Source organism: Ziziphus jujuba, chromosome 7 (assembly GCF_031755915.1).
Source record: "Ziziphus jujuba cultivar Dongzao chromosome 7, ASM3175591v1".
NCBI lineage: Eukaryota > Viridiplantae > Streptophyta > Magnoliopsida > Rosales > Rhamnaceae > Ziziphus > Ziziphus jujuba.
Window position 1 is genome coordinate 7,565,232 of NC_083385.1, and position 16,896 is coordinate 7,582,127.

At 35.8% G+C, this 16,896-nt stretch overlaps 3 protein-coding genes across 5 annotated transcripts; 1 reads left to right on the top strand and 2 right to left on the bottom strand.

Annotated features, from left to right (window-relative positions):
* Positions 1-1,934: 1,934 nt before the first annotated feature.
* LOC107424258 (probable L-type lectin-domain containing receptor kinase S.5) lies at positions 1,935-5,334 on the bottom strand. Its single transcript, XM_016034007.3, has 2 exons — positions 3,844-5,334; positions 1,935-3,077 (listed from the first exon to the last, which is right to left on the bottom strand). The coding sequence occupies exons 1-2, from the start codon at positions 5,210-5,212 to the stop codon at positions 2,233-2,235; spliced, it is 2,214 nt and encodes a 737-aa protein (XP_015889493.3). The 5' UTR covers positions 5,213-5,334; the 3' UTR covers positions 1,935-2,232.
* A 3,569-nt stretch (positions 5,335-8,903) lies between these two features.
* On the top strand, positions 8,904-10,854 carry LOC107424259 (uncharacterized). 3 transcript variants are annotated; one of them, XM_048479883.2, is made up of 2 exons: positions 8,904-9,202; positions 10,125-10,854. In XM_048479883.2, the coding sequence occupies exon 2, from the start codon at positions 10,131-10,133 to the stop codon at positions 10,572-10,574; it is 444 nt and encodes a 147-aa protein (XP_048335840.1). In that variant the 5' UTR covers positions 8,904-9,202; positions 10,125-10,130; the 3' UTR covers positions 10,575-10,854. The 3 variants fall into 3 exon arrangements, with proteins under 3 accessions (XP_048335840.1, XP_015889494.1, XP_015889495.1); XM_016034008.4 differs by lacking the exon at positions 8,904-9,202 and adding an exon at positions 9,210-9,360; XM_016034009.4 differs by lacking the exon at positions 8,904-9,202 and adding an exon at positions 9,275-9,429.
* A 1,102-nt stretch (positions 10,855-11,956) lies between these two features.
* Positions 11,957-16,452, bottom strand: LOC107424286 (subtilisin-like serine-protease S). The gene is made up of 11 exons (XM_016034045.4): positions 15,902-16,452; positions 15,699-15,793; positions 15,477-15,574; positions 15,234-15,392; positions 14,698-14,809; positions 14,073-14,604; positions 13,895-13,989; positions 13,555-13,797; positions 13,354-13,468; positions 13,044-13,230; positions 11,957-12,708 (listed from the first exon to the last, which is right to left on the bottom strand). Exons 1-11 carry the CDS (start codon positions 16,109-16,111, stop codon positions 12,140-12,142), a joined length of 2,415 nt encoding a protein of 804 aa, XP_015889531.3. The 5' UTR covers positions 16,112-16,452; the 3' UTR covers positions 11,957-12,139.
* Positions 16,453-16,896: the final 444 nt, after the last annotated feature.

Consider the following 16,896-nt stretch of genomic DNA (forward strand, 5'->3'; position numbering starts at 1 on the left):
ATAATAATTTAGCTGAGCGCATGTGTATGAAAATTATATAATATTGCCAACGAAATCCAAACTTCAAGGAATGAATTAAGTAATGCTAATATTAGTTACAGCGGTACAACCATAGAAATGGCAGATGATCATAAGGAGAGTGGCATGAGTGTGAGTAGTATCCCGATGATTGATCTGCAAAAGTTTGGAGATGAAGAAGATGATGAGGAGGAGGAGTATAAGAAACTAAGGGAAGCGTGTGAGGAATGGGTTTGCTTTAGGTTAGTCAAACCACAACATCCCAGTGGCTATGATGTTGGAGATGAAGACAGTGTGGCCAGATATCCTCTTGGTCTTTCAGTGGAGATCAAGATGCGCGACACCGACTCATAGCCGGTAGAGGCTACATCCCACCCAACAAAGCCTATTCTTTTTACGAGAGCTTTGGTCTCTATTATGAGTCCCCACTCTATGTTCCATCCTGTGCATACCTTTTGTGCTCAATAGGATGCCTCTACTAGCCAGAGGTTAAATATTACTATTCATTTTGCTAGCTGATTTATTGATGTTTTAACTAATTTAATTCCAGGTTAAGTAAGTAGTTGATCACAATATATAATATCAAGTTCAACCCCAAAGAAGAGTATTTTAGTACCTCATACATGGACTGCATGCTTTTGAAGCAGATTTTTACTGCTACATCAATCTTTGAGTAAAATTAAGGACTTGATTAATCCCTATTAATTACGTTTTAACAGAAAGACAATAGAGAAGTACGTTGAAGCAATGAATGAGGTATGCATGGATATAGGAAGAAAGATAGCAAAAAGGGTGGGGTTGGTGGACGTGGAACTGTTTGATGACTTGCCTTGGGGGTTCAGGATGAACAAATACTATTTCACTCCTGAATTCGTAGGCTCAACCGGCGCAAATACACACTCAGGTTCTGGATATTTTACCAGACTTCAGGATGATGAAATTGTGAGTGGGCTCCAAGTGATGAACAAATGTGGTCAATTTGTCGCAGTTAATCCATGGCCAGGCACTCTACCCGTTAGCCTGGGGGACGTTGCTGCGGCACATATAAATTAACATGCATTAATATTAATATTAATATTTAATATTATTGCTGTTGTTTGTTTTATAATATCGTCTATCAGTTTTTCCATTTTCTTAACTTTCTGGAGAGTGATATGTGTATAAATATATTTTCATGGTGATATGTCTTGGGGAAAAAGTTTAAGGTATGGAGCAATGGGAAGCTGTGAAACGTGAAGCATGAGTAAAATGCAAGGAAGCAGATATTCGAGTGACGATGGTTTTGTTTGTGTTGGGACCCAAAGAGATTGTCATAGAAGCTCCTGCAGAGTTGGTAGAGTATTCTAAACACCGGCGTCTCTATGTCCCTTTTATGTATCAAGATTACATCAAACTACGATCCTCTACAAACTTGTATGCTGATGAAGTCCTTGAATTTCTACGTTTCAAATGATGATTTGTGAAGAAATCAGTAGAGTTATGTATTGCTTTCTTTTTTGCAAAAAATAAAAATTTCTGTTTTCATGTACGAGAGTTTGGGTTTGTTGTGTTGTTGCTCAATATCACTATTGACGTTTAATAATGTAATGACCTACTACTAATTACAACACAATTTCAAACTCAAACATAAATTTATTGAATTTATAAAGGAAAGATGCAAAGCATTCCAATTGTATTTTTGTTGTTGTTTACTTTCGAGGAACATGGGGTGTTATTATCTAAACATCTTGTGTGTTACCTGTGCCTATCCATTCCAAGTTAGCAAAACGATCTCACTCGTCATCTGTGTTACCCTATTTATAATTAATCAGGCTTCTTTTAAGTTATACACCATAATCTTTTACATATATATATATATATATATATATATATATATACATATTCAATTCAATTAATTTAGAAAAGAAGACCAAAAATGATAGCGAGTAAACAATTTATAAGTCAGAATATACATTTTTACACACGCATATATGCACCCTTAGCCTCCAATCCCCAAAAAAAACAAATAATGAAACTGAAAAGTGAAGAATAATTGTAATGTGAAAACACTGAGCTTCCTATTTGTACCCAACTTAACAATAAGATAGAAAGCAGAAATTTTTCATTTTTTCTTTTAAGTATAAAAAATAAAAATAAAAAAAGTAAAATGATCACCATTAGACCCAAAGTAGAACAACACGACCCGTTCAGAAATTCCACCGTAGAAAAAACGACTCAGAAAGTGTGGCTGTCACTGTATCCCTCACCCAAATTGCTATCCTGACTATCATAATTCCGGGTCCACGCTGAATTAGAACCCGATCCAACTTGCATAGACGTGGCTGTTGTAGTAGTGGCCAGACTGTCCATCCCGAATTCCTCTGGCAAGGATGGCCATACAAAAGCGGGTTTAAATGGCGGAACATGGGGCACCGCAATCGAACCCGAAATGATTTGAACAATGGCCTGCATTTTGGGCCTCTCACTAGCATTCGGATGCGAGCAGGCCAGCCCAAGAAGCAGAAGCCTCTCTGCTTCCTCAACCACGTAATTATTTCCCAACCTCTCATCCACCGCAGCAACTATCCGTCCTTCTCTATGCAAACACCAAACCCAATCCACCAAGTACTGAAAGCTATCCCTCTTGGTCCATGGCCTTTGACCACAAACAACCTCCAGCAAAACAGCTCCGAACCCGAAAACATCGGACTCTCGGGTTGCCTTACCCGTATGGAAGCACTCGGGTGCAATATAGCCCATGGTCCCTTGGATTCCGCCCATTTCAGCGTAGGAGGTTTTTCCATTCTCCAAGGCCCGTGCAAGCCCAAAATCGCCCAAGCGAGCGTTGAAGTTGGAATCGAGCATGATGTTGCTGGCTTTGAGGTCTCGGTGTACCACTTTTTGATCGTACTCGTTGTGGAGGTAATGTAGAGCCGATGCCACTCCTGAGACAATCTTGTACCTGAGGCTCCATCCTAAGGTTGTATGCTCCGACGATCCGCAGAAAAGGTGGTTGTCCAAACTGCCATTTGGCATGTACTCGTACACCAGGAGCAGCGTCCCATTCTTGTGGCACCATCCTGTCAACATTTTGTCAAAATTATTAATTATGATTTTTTATTAAAATTTTCAATTGAAGAGTTTTTTTTTTTGTTTTTTTATTTTTTTATGACAACCATGCATGTTAGTGTGCAAGAATTTATCATTTTTTTTTTTTTTTTGGGGGACAAATCTATGTCAATGCTATGTTATCCGCTAAGTATACCATAAAATTTTGTTGTTTTAACTTTTATGATATCGGATAAACGGGAAATCATTTTTTTTTTTTTTTTTTGGTTGAATCGGTAAACGGGAAATCTGTAAATTAGTAAAGGTCCGCTTTTTATATATAGAGAGAAGGAGGGCCAATAAAACCTAATATGGAATCTTTTATATGGAGTTTGATAGGTTTGTTTGAACTCTTCTTTTACCATCATCGAGATGTGCATGTGAAAATTAATTGTGAAGTAAAGCCTAAAATATATGCAGTTGACAGAGCAAAAGAGCAAGTGGGAGGTCAAATTATAAGAATATTGAATTATACAACAGTGACGGGATTGGAGTCTAGCCAGCCGCCATCGCCTAACATCTCTAAAATGCTAATCATCATAGAGCACTGCCAGTGGGGAAACATTCATTGTAACATTGGCATTTTGGACTGGTCAGACTTTTTGGTTTTTTGGCAGTGGATTAGGTATTCATTACTCTAAAAATTCAAGCAAAATAAATGTAAAACAAAATTCATAACTCTGAACGAAAAGAAATAAATAAATAACAACTTTGAAAAAAAAAAAGGGTGGGACTTACCCAATAACCGGACGAGGTGTTTGTGGCGAAGACGATTGATGATGGTAAGCTCAGCCAAGAACTCGTCTTTGCCTTTGAGATCATCCCTGGAGAATTTTTTAACCGCGACTTCCAAATTCTCTTTCGGCAAAATCCCTCTATACACCACACCGAAACCACCTTCACCGAGCTTTTGCTTGTCGTCAAAATTATTCGTGGCCTTTTTCAGTTCACTGAACCCGAACTCTCTCGGGGTTCCCGGTAGGCTCTTTAGGGCGCCTAGAATATTTGGGTCAGATGCCGCCTTCCGCTTCTTGTGAATGTAATAGGCCAACCCTGCCAAGCCCAACAGCACCAATGCCGAACTCGGCAATCCAACCCACAAAGCGATCTTCAAGCCGCGCCGCTCACCCGTCCCATTCTCCTTAACCGACAGAGCATCTACCGTCAGATTCCATCTCAGAACGCAGTTGAGTTGGGTGGCATTCCCGGTGGATGCGGCAAATCCAAAATAGGATTTCTGCTTCACGATATCCTTGAGGGTCAGATTCGCACTCAGCAATGGCTTGCTTGGCCTGGCCATGATCACGAAACTTTCATCTAGCTCTTGAGCCTGCTCTGCCATGTACACATCGAGCAACTTTCTATTCCCGTCGTATTGGATCCAAACCATGTGATATCTGGTACCACTGGGAGCGATCTGAATGTCGAATTGGGAGAGAGATACGTTTTGGACAGACCGAACAGAGTTGATGTTGAGACCCAAATGGTTGTCGTCGGGATCGAAATCTTGCTTGAAGGTGTCGAGTTCGATTGCAACGAGGTGGTTGGATGGGTTGCCATCGGTAGTGGAATTAGTCAAACCCAGGTATTGACCATGGCTTCCGGTGGGGAGCTCGAGATCCGGAGCTATAATGAAAGCCAGTCCCTCACCATGAGGAAGAAAGCTGTTCATTCGGTGGACGTTTATAAGGAAGGATGTATTGAAGGAAGCCACTTTGCCTTCCATTCCGGCTTGTTGGGAATCGGAATCACTAGTCCAGAGCACGAATGACTGGTTGAAGAGAACGCGCCCAGATCGGTTGCTGAGACTAAAATCTCCGGCGGAATCGGGAGTGACTTGAAGAGCGAAGTTGCTGATCGTGGCGGGCTTTTTGACGGCGAAGGTGGAGTAGTAGGATTCGTCGAATGGACCGAACTTGTTGTGAGATTGAGAAACGACGTCGGATATAGCAGCCGCCGGGAAAAGTAGGAGCATTACCAGAAGGATCATGGTAAGCTCCAACTGTAAACCATCTCCAACAGGCTTGAGTTTGTTATTACTCGCATTGGGCTCGAATGAAGAGCATTCTTCCGCTTCTTGGTTTGTCGTCTGCGACACCGTTTTCATTTCTAATTTTTTTTTTTTTTTTTCCCTGGTAAATCAGTTCGACATTAAAGACAGAGAGACAGAGTATTTTATTTTGAACTTTGAACAGTGTCTCCATCTTGCTACGCCCCCAACTTGGAACTTTCGTTTAAACTTTCTTTTTTTTTTTTTTTTTTCAAATAGTTTTGTCTTTACAATATTATTATATACATATATATAACAATTTTATATATGCTTTAATTATAAAAATTACTTCATGCTTAGGCATTATAATATGAAAAAAGTAAAATAATTGTAAATAGAATTGTATTATGTTAATTTTTTTTTAATTAGGTTGTTAAAGCATCATGAATAATTATCAATAATCAATTAACTATAATTATAGAAGGCCTTTTTTGTATGTTTCTTTTTTATTTATTTTTTTATTTTATCCGATGGCTTAAAGCATTTTGAATGGTTTTATAAATTACTAAATTTTATTTTCCAAACATTCATTACAAAAATATATATATATATATATATTTAATGGTTTTATCTAAATACCATATCAAGTTGTTGTAGTAAGAATAAATAAATACTGTTAAAAAAATTTTCTACTTTAGACTGTTACTTTAACTTATCAAAACATTATTTATAAGAAAAATAAATGAATAAATAAATATTATCATTTATTATTATTTTATTCAAAAAATAAACATATATATTATTAATTAATTAAGAATTAAATAGAATTATTGAAATTTAATTTCAAAATTAAATATCTAGTTGCAAATTAAATAGAACTATTTATTTGCAAATAGACATCCATGATACGGTGATTAGAAATCTTTTAAACTTCTATATTACATAAATTGCAATGTATTGAGCTCTTGGAATTGTTAAATTTTCGAGGAAATCTTTTTCCTACATAGCTGGTACCCGTTCATCCAAAAGTCTTCTTTCCATTTATTTATTTATTTTTATTTTTTTCGAGATTTAGCATGCAGACTGCAGACGCCTATTCCCTACCTGCCCTCTATTTTTTAAGTTAAAAACGTGTTTTTTTAAAATGTCAAATTCAAAATGTTGTGGTAGGTGAATACTGCGATTATAGTCGTATCCATATATTTTTTTTTTTAATTCTTTTTGGTCAATATCTATATTTCTTAATTATTTGCTTTAAAATGAATAGTTACCTAATTTAATCGGATATGTACAAAGAATAGGAAGAAGAAATTTCCCATCCTATTTAAGCAGGTAGATTTAGGATGTTTTATTTGGTCTGTCATATAACTGGATAGCACAGTATTCAATGCATTAAGTGAAAGATAATTGGCTGGAAAATTACAATTGGAAGAGGGGGGGGAATCCTTGTAAAATATCAATAACATTTAATTTGATTAATAAAACAAAAGAGTACTTTTCTTATTTATATCCTTTTTACATTTGATATTTTGTTAGTATATTTCTACGTTTATCAAGAATTGTTTTGAACGGCAAAAATAAAAAATAAAAATAAAAAGAGAATAGTTTTGTTTTCAAAATTGTTCCATTTTCTTTTGATCTTTTTTTCAAGTTGTAGCATGTATTCTTTTTTAAATATTAATTATTTTTTCCTTACCATAATTTAAAGTCATAGATAAAAAATATATATATTTATGTTCAATATAGCAAAGTATCATGTAAAGCAAACCTAAATAATTTGACGGCAATGTAGACCAAAAGGAGGAAAAAAAAAAAAAAAAGGTTATAAATACCAAAGAAAGGAAGAAAAAAAGAAAGAAAGAGAGAGAAAAAGAAAACCTAGTCATCAAATTCTCTTTTAGGTATATGACAGCAAAGATATCTGAGGTATGTGGAACAGATTAGCCTTCATTCTTTACAGATAATGTGATACACTTTCTTATAATAACGATTATAGCAGGAGGTATGTGGAACGCGAGAGCAAATAATTGTAATAATATTAATATTATACTAACGGATTGGATTTTTAATTCAAATAATACACATGATATCTGAAATTGAAATTAATTTTTTTGGTTTATAGTGGTATATTTTTCCTCAGTCAAATAGTCGTATTTGCATGGCACTTTCATATTTTATGGTCATCCAAAGATTTTCTTATATTATATATATATATATATGTATATGTATTTTTCTATGAACTAAATGCCTTAAGCATGTCTTTTATTAATATTAACATTTCTTTCTTTAAAAAAAAAAAAAAAACACAAAAGCTTGCTATACTACCATATATGAAATAATCGCTTACTACATATGAAATGTACAATAATCACTTCCCACCTATAACAAAAACTTAAACAGTTCTATTTTTCAATTTGCCAAAAAAACCATTCTATTATTCTTATTCTCTTTGTCTATTTTCATTTTCTCTGTTGAGTATTCAGAAATTCAATGGTAAAAATAATATATTTTCCACAGCCAATAATCTTGGTATATGGAAAAAGTTTACGTATTCCAGAACCTTGAATTAATTCATTACAAAAAAAAAAAAAAAAAAAAGGTCTTTCTATATAATACTTACCCCAAAAAAAAAAAAAACACATTTATAAATTTTTCTCTGACCAATTGCTTTTCAAAATACATTTCGACATTTCATCGGCTGATTTAGCATTAAAAAAAATAATAATAAAATAAAATAAAGGAAAAAAAAGAAAAAGAAAAACAATGAACGTAAAATTTTTTTTAGCTTACTTGCTCCCATATAAATCCAAGACCCATCGCGCTCGGGACGATAGGTACACCGACCCGGACTGGTTTTTCATAGACTTTGAAAGCCAAAGTATGAATTTTGCCCCCAATTAACGAATCGGTAGCTCCTAATTATTCAGCTTATTTCTTTTCCACCAAATGTCCCACTTCTCTTTGGAAATTTCGCTGTAATTTTCTTATCACAATTCCTAACTAGTGTTATTTACCAACAGACAACTCTTCCAAAGTTTTATGTCTATTTTTGTTTTTTAGCTCTTGAAAATAAAAAGATATTTTATTAATAGTCACTGAAGATTTGAGAAATTGAAAGCAGCTGTTATTGTCACGGATTCTTCCACATTTTTTTTTATTAACCTTACACCTATAAAAATAAACAAAAAATAATCGGATAACTATGAACATAAATAGAAATTTATTATAACTATTTTATTATTTATAAAATTGACAATGACATTAGAGTTTAATGAGTAAAGATTTATCAAGGGTTTTATTACAGATTTATTTGTAACTATTTTACTGTTTTAAAGGATTTTATGTATTTAACTATTGTGGAAGAACACGTGATGCAATTAGAATATTCGATTTTATTATTTATTTATTTTTATCGATGTCTTTTGTGTAGTCATATCAATATGATATGGTTAATAAAGTTTGGGAAAGAGCACATCCTTTTCTTGTTATGCTTGGAATTTCAAAACTATTAAGAAAAAACCATAGAACATTTAGTTTTGGTTTTATAATATATACATACAATCTTACATTGATTTTAATAAATAATTGTAGATAGTTTTACAATATTATAATGTGTTAAAAATTTTAATTTAAACATTTTTTTATTAAAAAAATTATTAAATTTTAATACGGAGGAATATAATTATGTTGAACATACCTGGATCTTTACGATACTTGGTTCAATAGAATCTTGATGTTTTATTATTGTACGGTGGATTACGGATTACCTGTGGATAATAATAATAATTATTTAGAGGGAAAAAAAAAAAAAAAAAAAGACATGAAAAAGAGAGTTGAAAACTTGGAAGAGGGGAGGTCTAGAAAGAAATTCCCGGGAAAGTCAAAACCAGTAATGTAATTGGTACTTTTGGTTTTGGGATGGAGTAAATGATCGACGACGGCGAGTGGGCAAAACCCGAGAGAAGAATACACCCGATTTAATTGGCAACGTCCAGATATCCGACCCGCATCGCACAAAGCCATAACGACGACGCAAAAGCCTGTCGCTTGATCTCCTCCAAATCAAACCAAACACCGAAAGTCCCCAAATTTCAAGAAATCTCACAGGTCTTAAATTATCTCTCTCTTTTTTTTTTTTTTTCCTATCTTATTCTGTGATTGTTGTTCTGTGGGTCTTCGGGTAATCGTTGTTTTACACTCTTTTGGCGTGCTGATTCTGCTAGAGAATTTCAATTTTCGCTTACCGACCGCGACGCGGTATTATGGTAATGGAAATTTAGGGTTTGTTTGTGTTTGGTATTGCAATTTGGAGTTGTACAACCCCTACGCGTATGGTAAAATTTGTCGTTTTTTTCTTTCTGCATATGAATTATACCTCTGATACGAAACAATTTTATGGTTTTTAAGGCTGAGTCTAATTGTTGGGAAATTTTATTCTTCAATTGATTGAATTTGAGTTGCTGGGAAGATCAAAATTCAGCCTTGGTTGTCGTATTAGGGTTTAAATCAGATAGGTCTGCATGGAATTTGAATTTAGGGACAAGTGGATGAAGACGAAGACTTGGGTTGAAGCTCTAGCCTTGGGATAGGTGGACTTTAAGTGGGTACAAAAATGAGAATTTTATCGACCTTGACATCAATCTCAGCTAGAATTGTACTCTGGAAGCTATGGTGTCTAAGGATTTAAGGATCTAACGGCTGTCTCTTGTTATTCCCAATCAATATAAAGTTGCATTGCAAACAAATATTATTCGATGCCAGCTTAAGAAAAACTGATTTAATAGGGAGGGCTTTGTAACATGAGTAGTTTTTGCTTCTGTTTCTGGAATTATGGTCTCTTTATGTTATATTTGCTTCTGTTTCTGGAATTATGGTCTCTTTATGTTATTGTCTTTATGTGGCCTATGATGTGAATCATCAGAAGCTTTTGTAGTTATTTATGATAAAATTTGCATAGCTATACTACTTAATGGGTCTCCAGAGTAATAACATCAAACTCTTTGTGCTGTTCTTTTTCGTGCACTTCCAGTGAGAAATGCAAAATCCAAGGATGCCTATAACTGATGAACTTTCAAATCCAAAGCCTCGGAAAAAGAAGACACCAACCCAAAAGGCTCCTGTGTATCAAGTAAAAAAGAATGATGTCAAAGGGGTTCAAGGATCCCTGCCATTAAAAACAGGGCAGCAGAAAGCCTCCAAAAGAATCTCGAGGACTGAAGTTTCTCCGATATTCCACCAACCAGAAAGGTCAAACTCAGATTCATTGCCAGATTCCTCTACATCTGGAAATGAGTACCGAGCACTGAGGCGGAAATATTTGCTGCTGGAAGAAGAGAGCTTTACATTGGGGAGAGAGCTAAAAGAGGTTGAAGATGAGGTTAAGACCTTGGAAGATGAGAAACTTGCCCTCTTGGATCATCTTGTTGTGTTAGAAGGCTTAATTGACCCTTCAGAGTTGCATTCCCAGGGAAAATTATAGCTTCATTTCTTTGTATTATTACTGACTGTGACTTTGATAATAGATATGGACGTATTGTTTCATATTTTGTTTGTCAATTCTAAGCCCTTGTTATACAATTGGCTCCTAGATAAGCTTTCATAGTTTGTTCTAGGAAACTCAATTTACAGCGACTAGAATTCTAGATCGTAGTTAAGAATAGTCTTTTGTAATGCAGTAGTCAAATTTGTCCTAGTATCACTATCCGTAGTATTGTACTCTATATTGAACCTCTCGAGAGAATGCACCTTTCATTCTATCATCATGAATTTAGTCATTTGCAGGAACGATGGTGATGAATCATCTAGTCCCATTCTGATTTTGGTTTTTCCTTGGTTTGGCCCTCTTCTACTTGGTTCAATAACTTTAGAAAACGTATACAGTGAGAATCTTTTTTATTATATTCGTTATTTTCTAATCTCCATAAACATTATAACCTCCTCAATTACCCGTGAACATTTCTTTTACTTGACTTTTTATCTCATTTAATCCATTGTTTTTCTGTCCATTAAACTTGTGGAATTTTCTATCCAAAAATAAAAAATAAAAAATTGTTTAATTACCTTCATTTAAAGAAAGAAAAAAGTTTTTCTAAGTGTTGGAAGTTGCATCTCTATTGTCAAATAAAAACAATAATAATATTCAAATCGAGGTGGAATTTACTGTCTAGTGTCTACCCTTTTTTTAAATATCATGGCTAGTGTGCATTAAAAATCCACTTATTATTTTGATTCTTTCAACTTATTGTACCTAGCGTCCAAATGTATTCCATGCTCATCTCCCCTAGAAGCTGAACTCAAAGCTGTTGTATGGGCGACTGAAGTTGCAGCAGATCAAAAGTTGGATTTGATAGAGTGGTCTTCTGATTCAGCTACGGTGGTTGAAAATATTTCTAAAGCAGAAGAACCATTCGGTTGGAATACTAGCTATGACTTTTTGTTAATTCGCTCTTGGTTTTCCAATTTCAATTGGGTTCTAAGTTGGGATTCTAGAAGCTCTAACTACTTAGCGGACTGCATTGCTAAGTTAGCTTTAAGACACAGCAGGTTTTTTAAAGTGGAGAAAGTTGATCTGGAATCCCTCCCTAGGGTCATTTTGGATGCTTTCTCCTCTGATTTACTTTGTGCTGGTTTTTGTTTGTAACCCCCTCTATGGAGGTGTGTTTTGCTTTTGTTTTTTTTTTTTTTTTTTCTCTTCAATGAATTGCCTTTATCAAAAAAAAAAAAAAAAACAACAACAATAATAAAAATAAAGGTTCTAAAAAAAAAACAGAAATATATATATATATATATATATGTATATGTATGAAAATGCTAAGGAAGGTGCTCAACAATAAAAGCACTATATATATAAAAAGGAAAAAATTATTAAAGAAAAGAATTATTTTATATAATAAATAAAATATAAAGTATATAATATAAATATTAAAAAGTGGTTTTGGGCCCTTCTTTTTAGGGGCCCCCTTCCGCAGTCACATCCCAGCTGTAAACGAACATAAAGCTCCTAAAAACTAGTAAAAAGAATTACAAAAGCTGTATAGGGTGTGGTTATCTAACCAAACCAAAGTTGGATGGTGCAACTCGGACGACCAGAGGGCTGGTAACCCTTGTTCTTTGACTCCTCCATGACAAGTACCCAAATGAATATCCCTTACCCTTTGATGGAGCAGCCACTTTGAAATTCACTCTGAAGTTTATCTTCTGGCCAAAGCTGTTAAAGACTAATCGATCTGGGACAACAGTTACATTGATTCCAACAGGTGAAGTTACTACAGCTTTATAAATGCTCTGTCTTCTTCCAAAATTTGTCACTGTTCTAGTAACTGAGACTTCGTCTTTAAGGTTTGGAACTGTAATAGAAGGATAGTTCAGGTTGGAAGCTGTTAATAATGACCCATCACATGTGCTATTGTTTCCTGTGATGAGATGCAGTGACTTCTCATCGTAACCGATTGAACAAAGGAATGCTATATAATCTGCTGGATGTGCATCATAGACCAGGCCAGGATCAAGGACTCTTCTTGGATTCACGAAGCCTGATCCATAGTCAAATGGGTTGCCCCTTTTCCCATTTGGATCCACTGTGATGGGTTTGTGGTGCTTATCCAAAGTAGTAGCTGCATATTCCATTTGTATCAGATTCTTTAGCTTGCGGAAATAAGTTTCAATCTGAAGACTAGATTAACTATGTACTTTTTCTGCTTTGACTTCGAGAGTGCCTTTTTTTTTTTTTTTTTTTAAACAAAGATAAAATAAAATGTACATTGGTGGATAAGCTAACAAGTTACCAAATGAAGTTTGAGAAGCCACTAAAGCTTCTATAATTGAAAAAAAAAAAAAAAATGTTGGTTGAGATTAAAACCATGTTTAGATTGTTGAAATAATCCTGTAAGAATTAAACCACATTGGATACCAATAGACTCTATGGGGTGGTTAAAGGTAGCACTTTTACCGGTTGTCAGGATTGCAGACTTGATAGCAGATGGAGACCATGATGGATGAACTGCTTTGATCAAGGTTGCAATTCCTGTTACATGTGGGCAAGCCATTGAAGTGCCAGAAAGTATGTTGTAGTGCATTTTTTTTAATGCCGGGGACCAAGCTGCAAGTATGTTCAATCCAGGAGCTGTGACATCAGGCTGAAAAGATAACAATCAGAACGGCTTTTCATAAAACCCTGAGAGCTAGAGCATAAAGAATGAAGTTGTGATAACTGTGAAAGCTGCGAAGTACATTGAGAATTCTGATGTTAGAATATTTACCTTCAAAATTTCCGGTGTCAAGGCATTGGGCCCTCTTGAAGAAAATGCCGTAACACGGGGTGCAGGTTCCGAACCCAATATGGTCTTGGCAGCGAAAATCCTAGATTTTGGTATACTGTCCACATTCACAGAAAGAGAGTAAATCAGAAAAATGAAAAAAACTCAAGGCACTGCAGAAAAAAATCTAGCTCCATATCAGACCGTGTACGATTAATGTATGACAGAATGTGGTTCCCTGTCCTTGTTCCAACAATAGCTGAAGGAATCACAAAGGGAATGGCAACATCTTTGTCTGCCTCATCAATAAGAACCATCCCAACACCACCAGCTGCTTTTACTATGACACTCTTTTCCAGCTTTGAATCTGTTGAACTTTCAGCATGTCGACAGACCAGAACCTTCCCTCTGGCCTTGGTGCGATTCAAAGAACTCTCTAAGCAGTAACTGCAGGCGCAAATAGGACAAAAAAAGAAGATAATTTAAGGTCTTCCTTTGCATTAACATTTAAATTGCACTGGCTTCCAAGTACCTTTTGCTTCACCTGGATTGATAAGGAGTGAAATATCCTGCATTAGCTTCCGCGGCAGAAATGATCCTTGCAGAGGCATTCATTTCCATTAGACTTAGACTTTCACCCTAAGCAAAGATTGACAAATAATGAGGAATGATGAAGAATTGTAAGAATCTGTCCTGCAGAAAGAAGCACGGAAAAAAATTACCGTGAAATTAAAACCATTTCCCAGCATGATATCGGAAGTGAAATCCCTATCAGTGGAACTAGCAGCTACAGTGAGCATCCACGGGGCAAGATTTGTGGCAGAACTTGGGTTTCCTTCATTTCCAGCTGAAGCGACCACCAAAATTCCATGGCTAGCAGCGTGGAATGACCCCACAGAGATAGCATCATTAAAATAGTCTCCCTGGGGAGCATCGGGACCCAGAGAGAGAGACAAAATATGAACCCCATCTCTGATTGCATCGTCAAAGGCAGCTAGTAAATCAACATCATAGCAACCCGAGTTCCAACATGTCTTATATACAGCAATCCTAGCCATGGGTGCACCTCCTCTAGCTCCACCAGCTGCCAGTCCCTGATAATTCATGTTTGTCACATAGCGGCCGGCAGCAATTGAGGTTGTGTGGCTGCCATGACCAGAGCTGTCCCTTGGAGATCTGAATGACACAGTGTTTTCTGAATCTTCCTCCTCAGCTTCATAACCACGCAAATAGTATCTAGCCCCAATCACTTTCCTATGGCATAAATTTTCAACCAGTAAAGGCCACTTATTAATGCGCATGAAAATCAACAAAACAGTACATTGTACAACTATGATAAGATAATACTTGTTGCATGTAGAAGCATTGAATGCTTCTCCTGTTTGGCAAATCCCCTTCCATCTAGCTGGTACCGGAGGCATATTCTCATCACTGAAACTTGGAGATTCAGGCCAAATTCCTGCTTCAAATAATTTTCCACGTTTATGGTGAAAGACTAATAAATAGTTCCCATCAAGCAAGGCATGCAAATGCTTATTATTATTCATGTGCAAACAGATGCCTATTAAATAAGCAAAACTGGGGATATAAGTAGAGCAGCTTTTATAAAGGAAATATTAATCGGACAGTGACCAGAACAAGTAAGACTTTGGTCATGGTGAAAAAAAATAGTAATAATAATGTTTATGTCCAAAAGGTTCGCATTCTACTATATATTCCTGCAGAAATAAATAGAGAGAGAGAGAGAGAGAGAGAGAGAGAGAGAGAGTAAATAAGGGATGGATATTCTTATGAAAGAAATTAAATTGGCCTTTTAATAGCATAAAAGTAAATGAACGGTGGGATATGAGCAAATAGAAAAAGGACAGCAGATGAGAGTCCACCTGTATCAATGAAGCCGACGACGACGTTTACTTGGTTCCTGGTGGAAAAGCCCGAAATCTCCAAGGTCTCGTCGCCCAAAAGTCCCATGAAATTCCACGAATGGGTGGTGTGTAAATTTCTTTTCAAATTGGGGAACACCGACACAACCCCAGGCATCTCTGTCAATTTATCATATTCATTTACAGAGCCATTAATATCTTTCACATTCTAATTCCCAGAAAGTGTATTTTGGGGGGACTTACTAGAGATTTGGGAGGCTTGCTCGTCTGTTAACTTTGCTGCAAAGCCTCTGAAACCATGTCTATAACTGTAAACGTGAGAAGCCTCTGCTTTCTCAACGCTGTTCAACAACATACAGATAGAATAGAACACGCAAATTCCAACCCAAAAAATAAAAACATTAAATGGGACAAGATAACGAAGAAACACTAGATTAAATAACTGAATTTCAATACTAGGCTGACCTTCCTCTGTGAACAGAAGCAAGCATTTGATGGTTTTGCTTCAGAATCTCATCTGGGTCCTCGCCAGTCTTGCTTCCCATATACACCATATAAACCTGAAAGCCAACCCAGATTACAGAAAAAAACAGAGAAAGCCACAAAACCTTCAGACTACGCCAAGAAAAGAAAATTAAAACACGAAAGCATCTAGCCGTTGATTGTACCTTGGCACAAAGACTGGTGCTAATTTGAGCAAGAAGAACAGCAAGTAGCAGCAGATAAAATATGCTACTTCTCCTCCTGGTGCAGTGACTAAAAGAAGAAGCCATTTTCCAAACACCCCACGCACTCTTTGGAAAAAAGCTATGAATATAGAAAAAGAAAAAACAAAAAGAAAAAACTTGTATGTACGTATTAGACACAACACCACGCATATACTAGAAGAATGAGAAAGCCATGGGAAAGGAAAGCAGAAACAGTGGAAGAGAATGTTGAGAGAGAAAGAGAGAGAGGCTTTTATTTTTATAGTAATGGTAGCTTGTATGCTTTTTATAATTTTATAACAAAGAGAAGGACAGAAAGAGATAAGAGTGAAAGGCCGATTGGTAAAAACGTGAACCCAAGAGCGGTGACAGTGAGTGGATTTGTATGTGATGGGAGAGAGAGAGAGAGAGAGAGAGAGAGAGATAAGGCCTCCTCTGTAATATTGAATCTATGTGGGAAAGTAAGGTAGTGGTAATGGCCTAATATTTTTGGTGAATTGGCAATGTCCTAATTGGAACTTGGCTTTTGGAGCAGCCAACCAACAACGCTTTTCCTCTGCACTGTCATTCCATCCAAACCAACCTTGAAAAAAAAAATAAAGAAAAGAAAAGAAAAGTTACCCCAAATTCCGGAGACCGTTAAATTAATCATTTTTTGTTCGAATTACTCAAAATTATAATAATTAATTAAATGAAAAAAAAAAAAAAAAAAAAAACTAAAACCCGAAATGCGTGAGTGGAAGACTGTGTGGAAGTGGAGCACATCATCATCATCATCAACACTGTCACGGATTCAGCCTTGGTAAGTCCAACCTTGTTCCCTCCCTAATACTCCCTCCCACCACCCACATTTTCAAATTGTTATTATTATTATTTTTTTATTTTTTAAGATGTAAAAATTAAATGAAATAAACTTTGCAAATAAAATTCCGAACTTGACAAATTATGGGTCATTT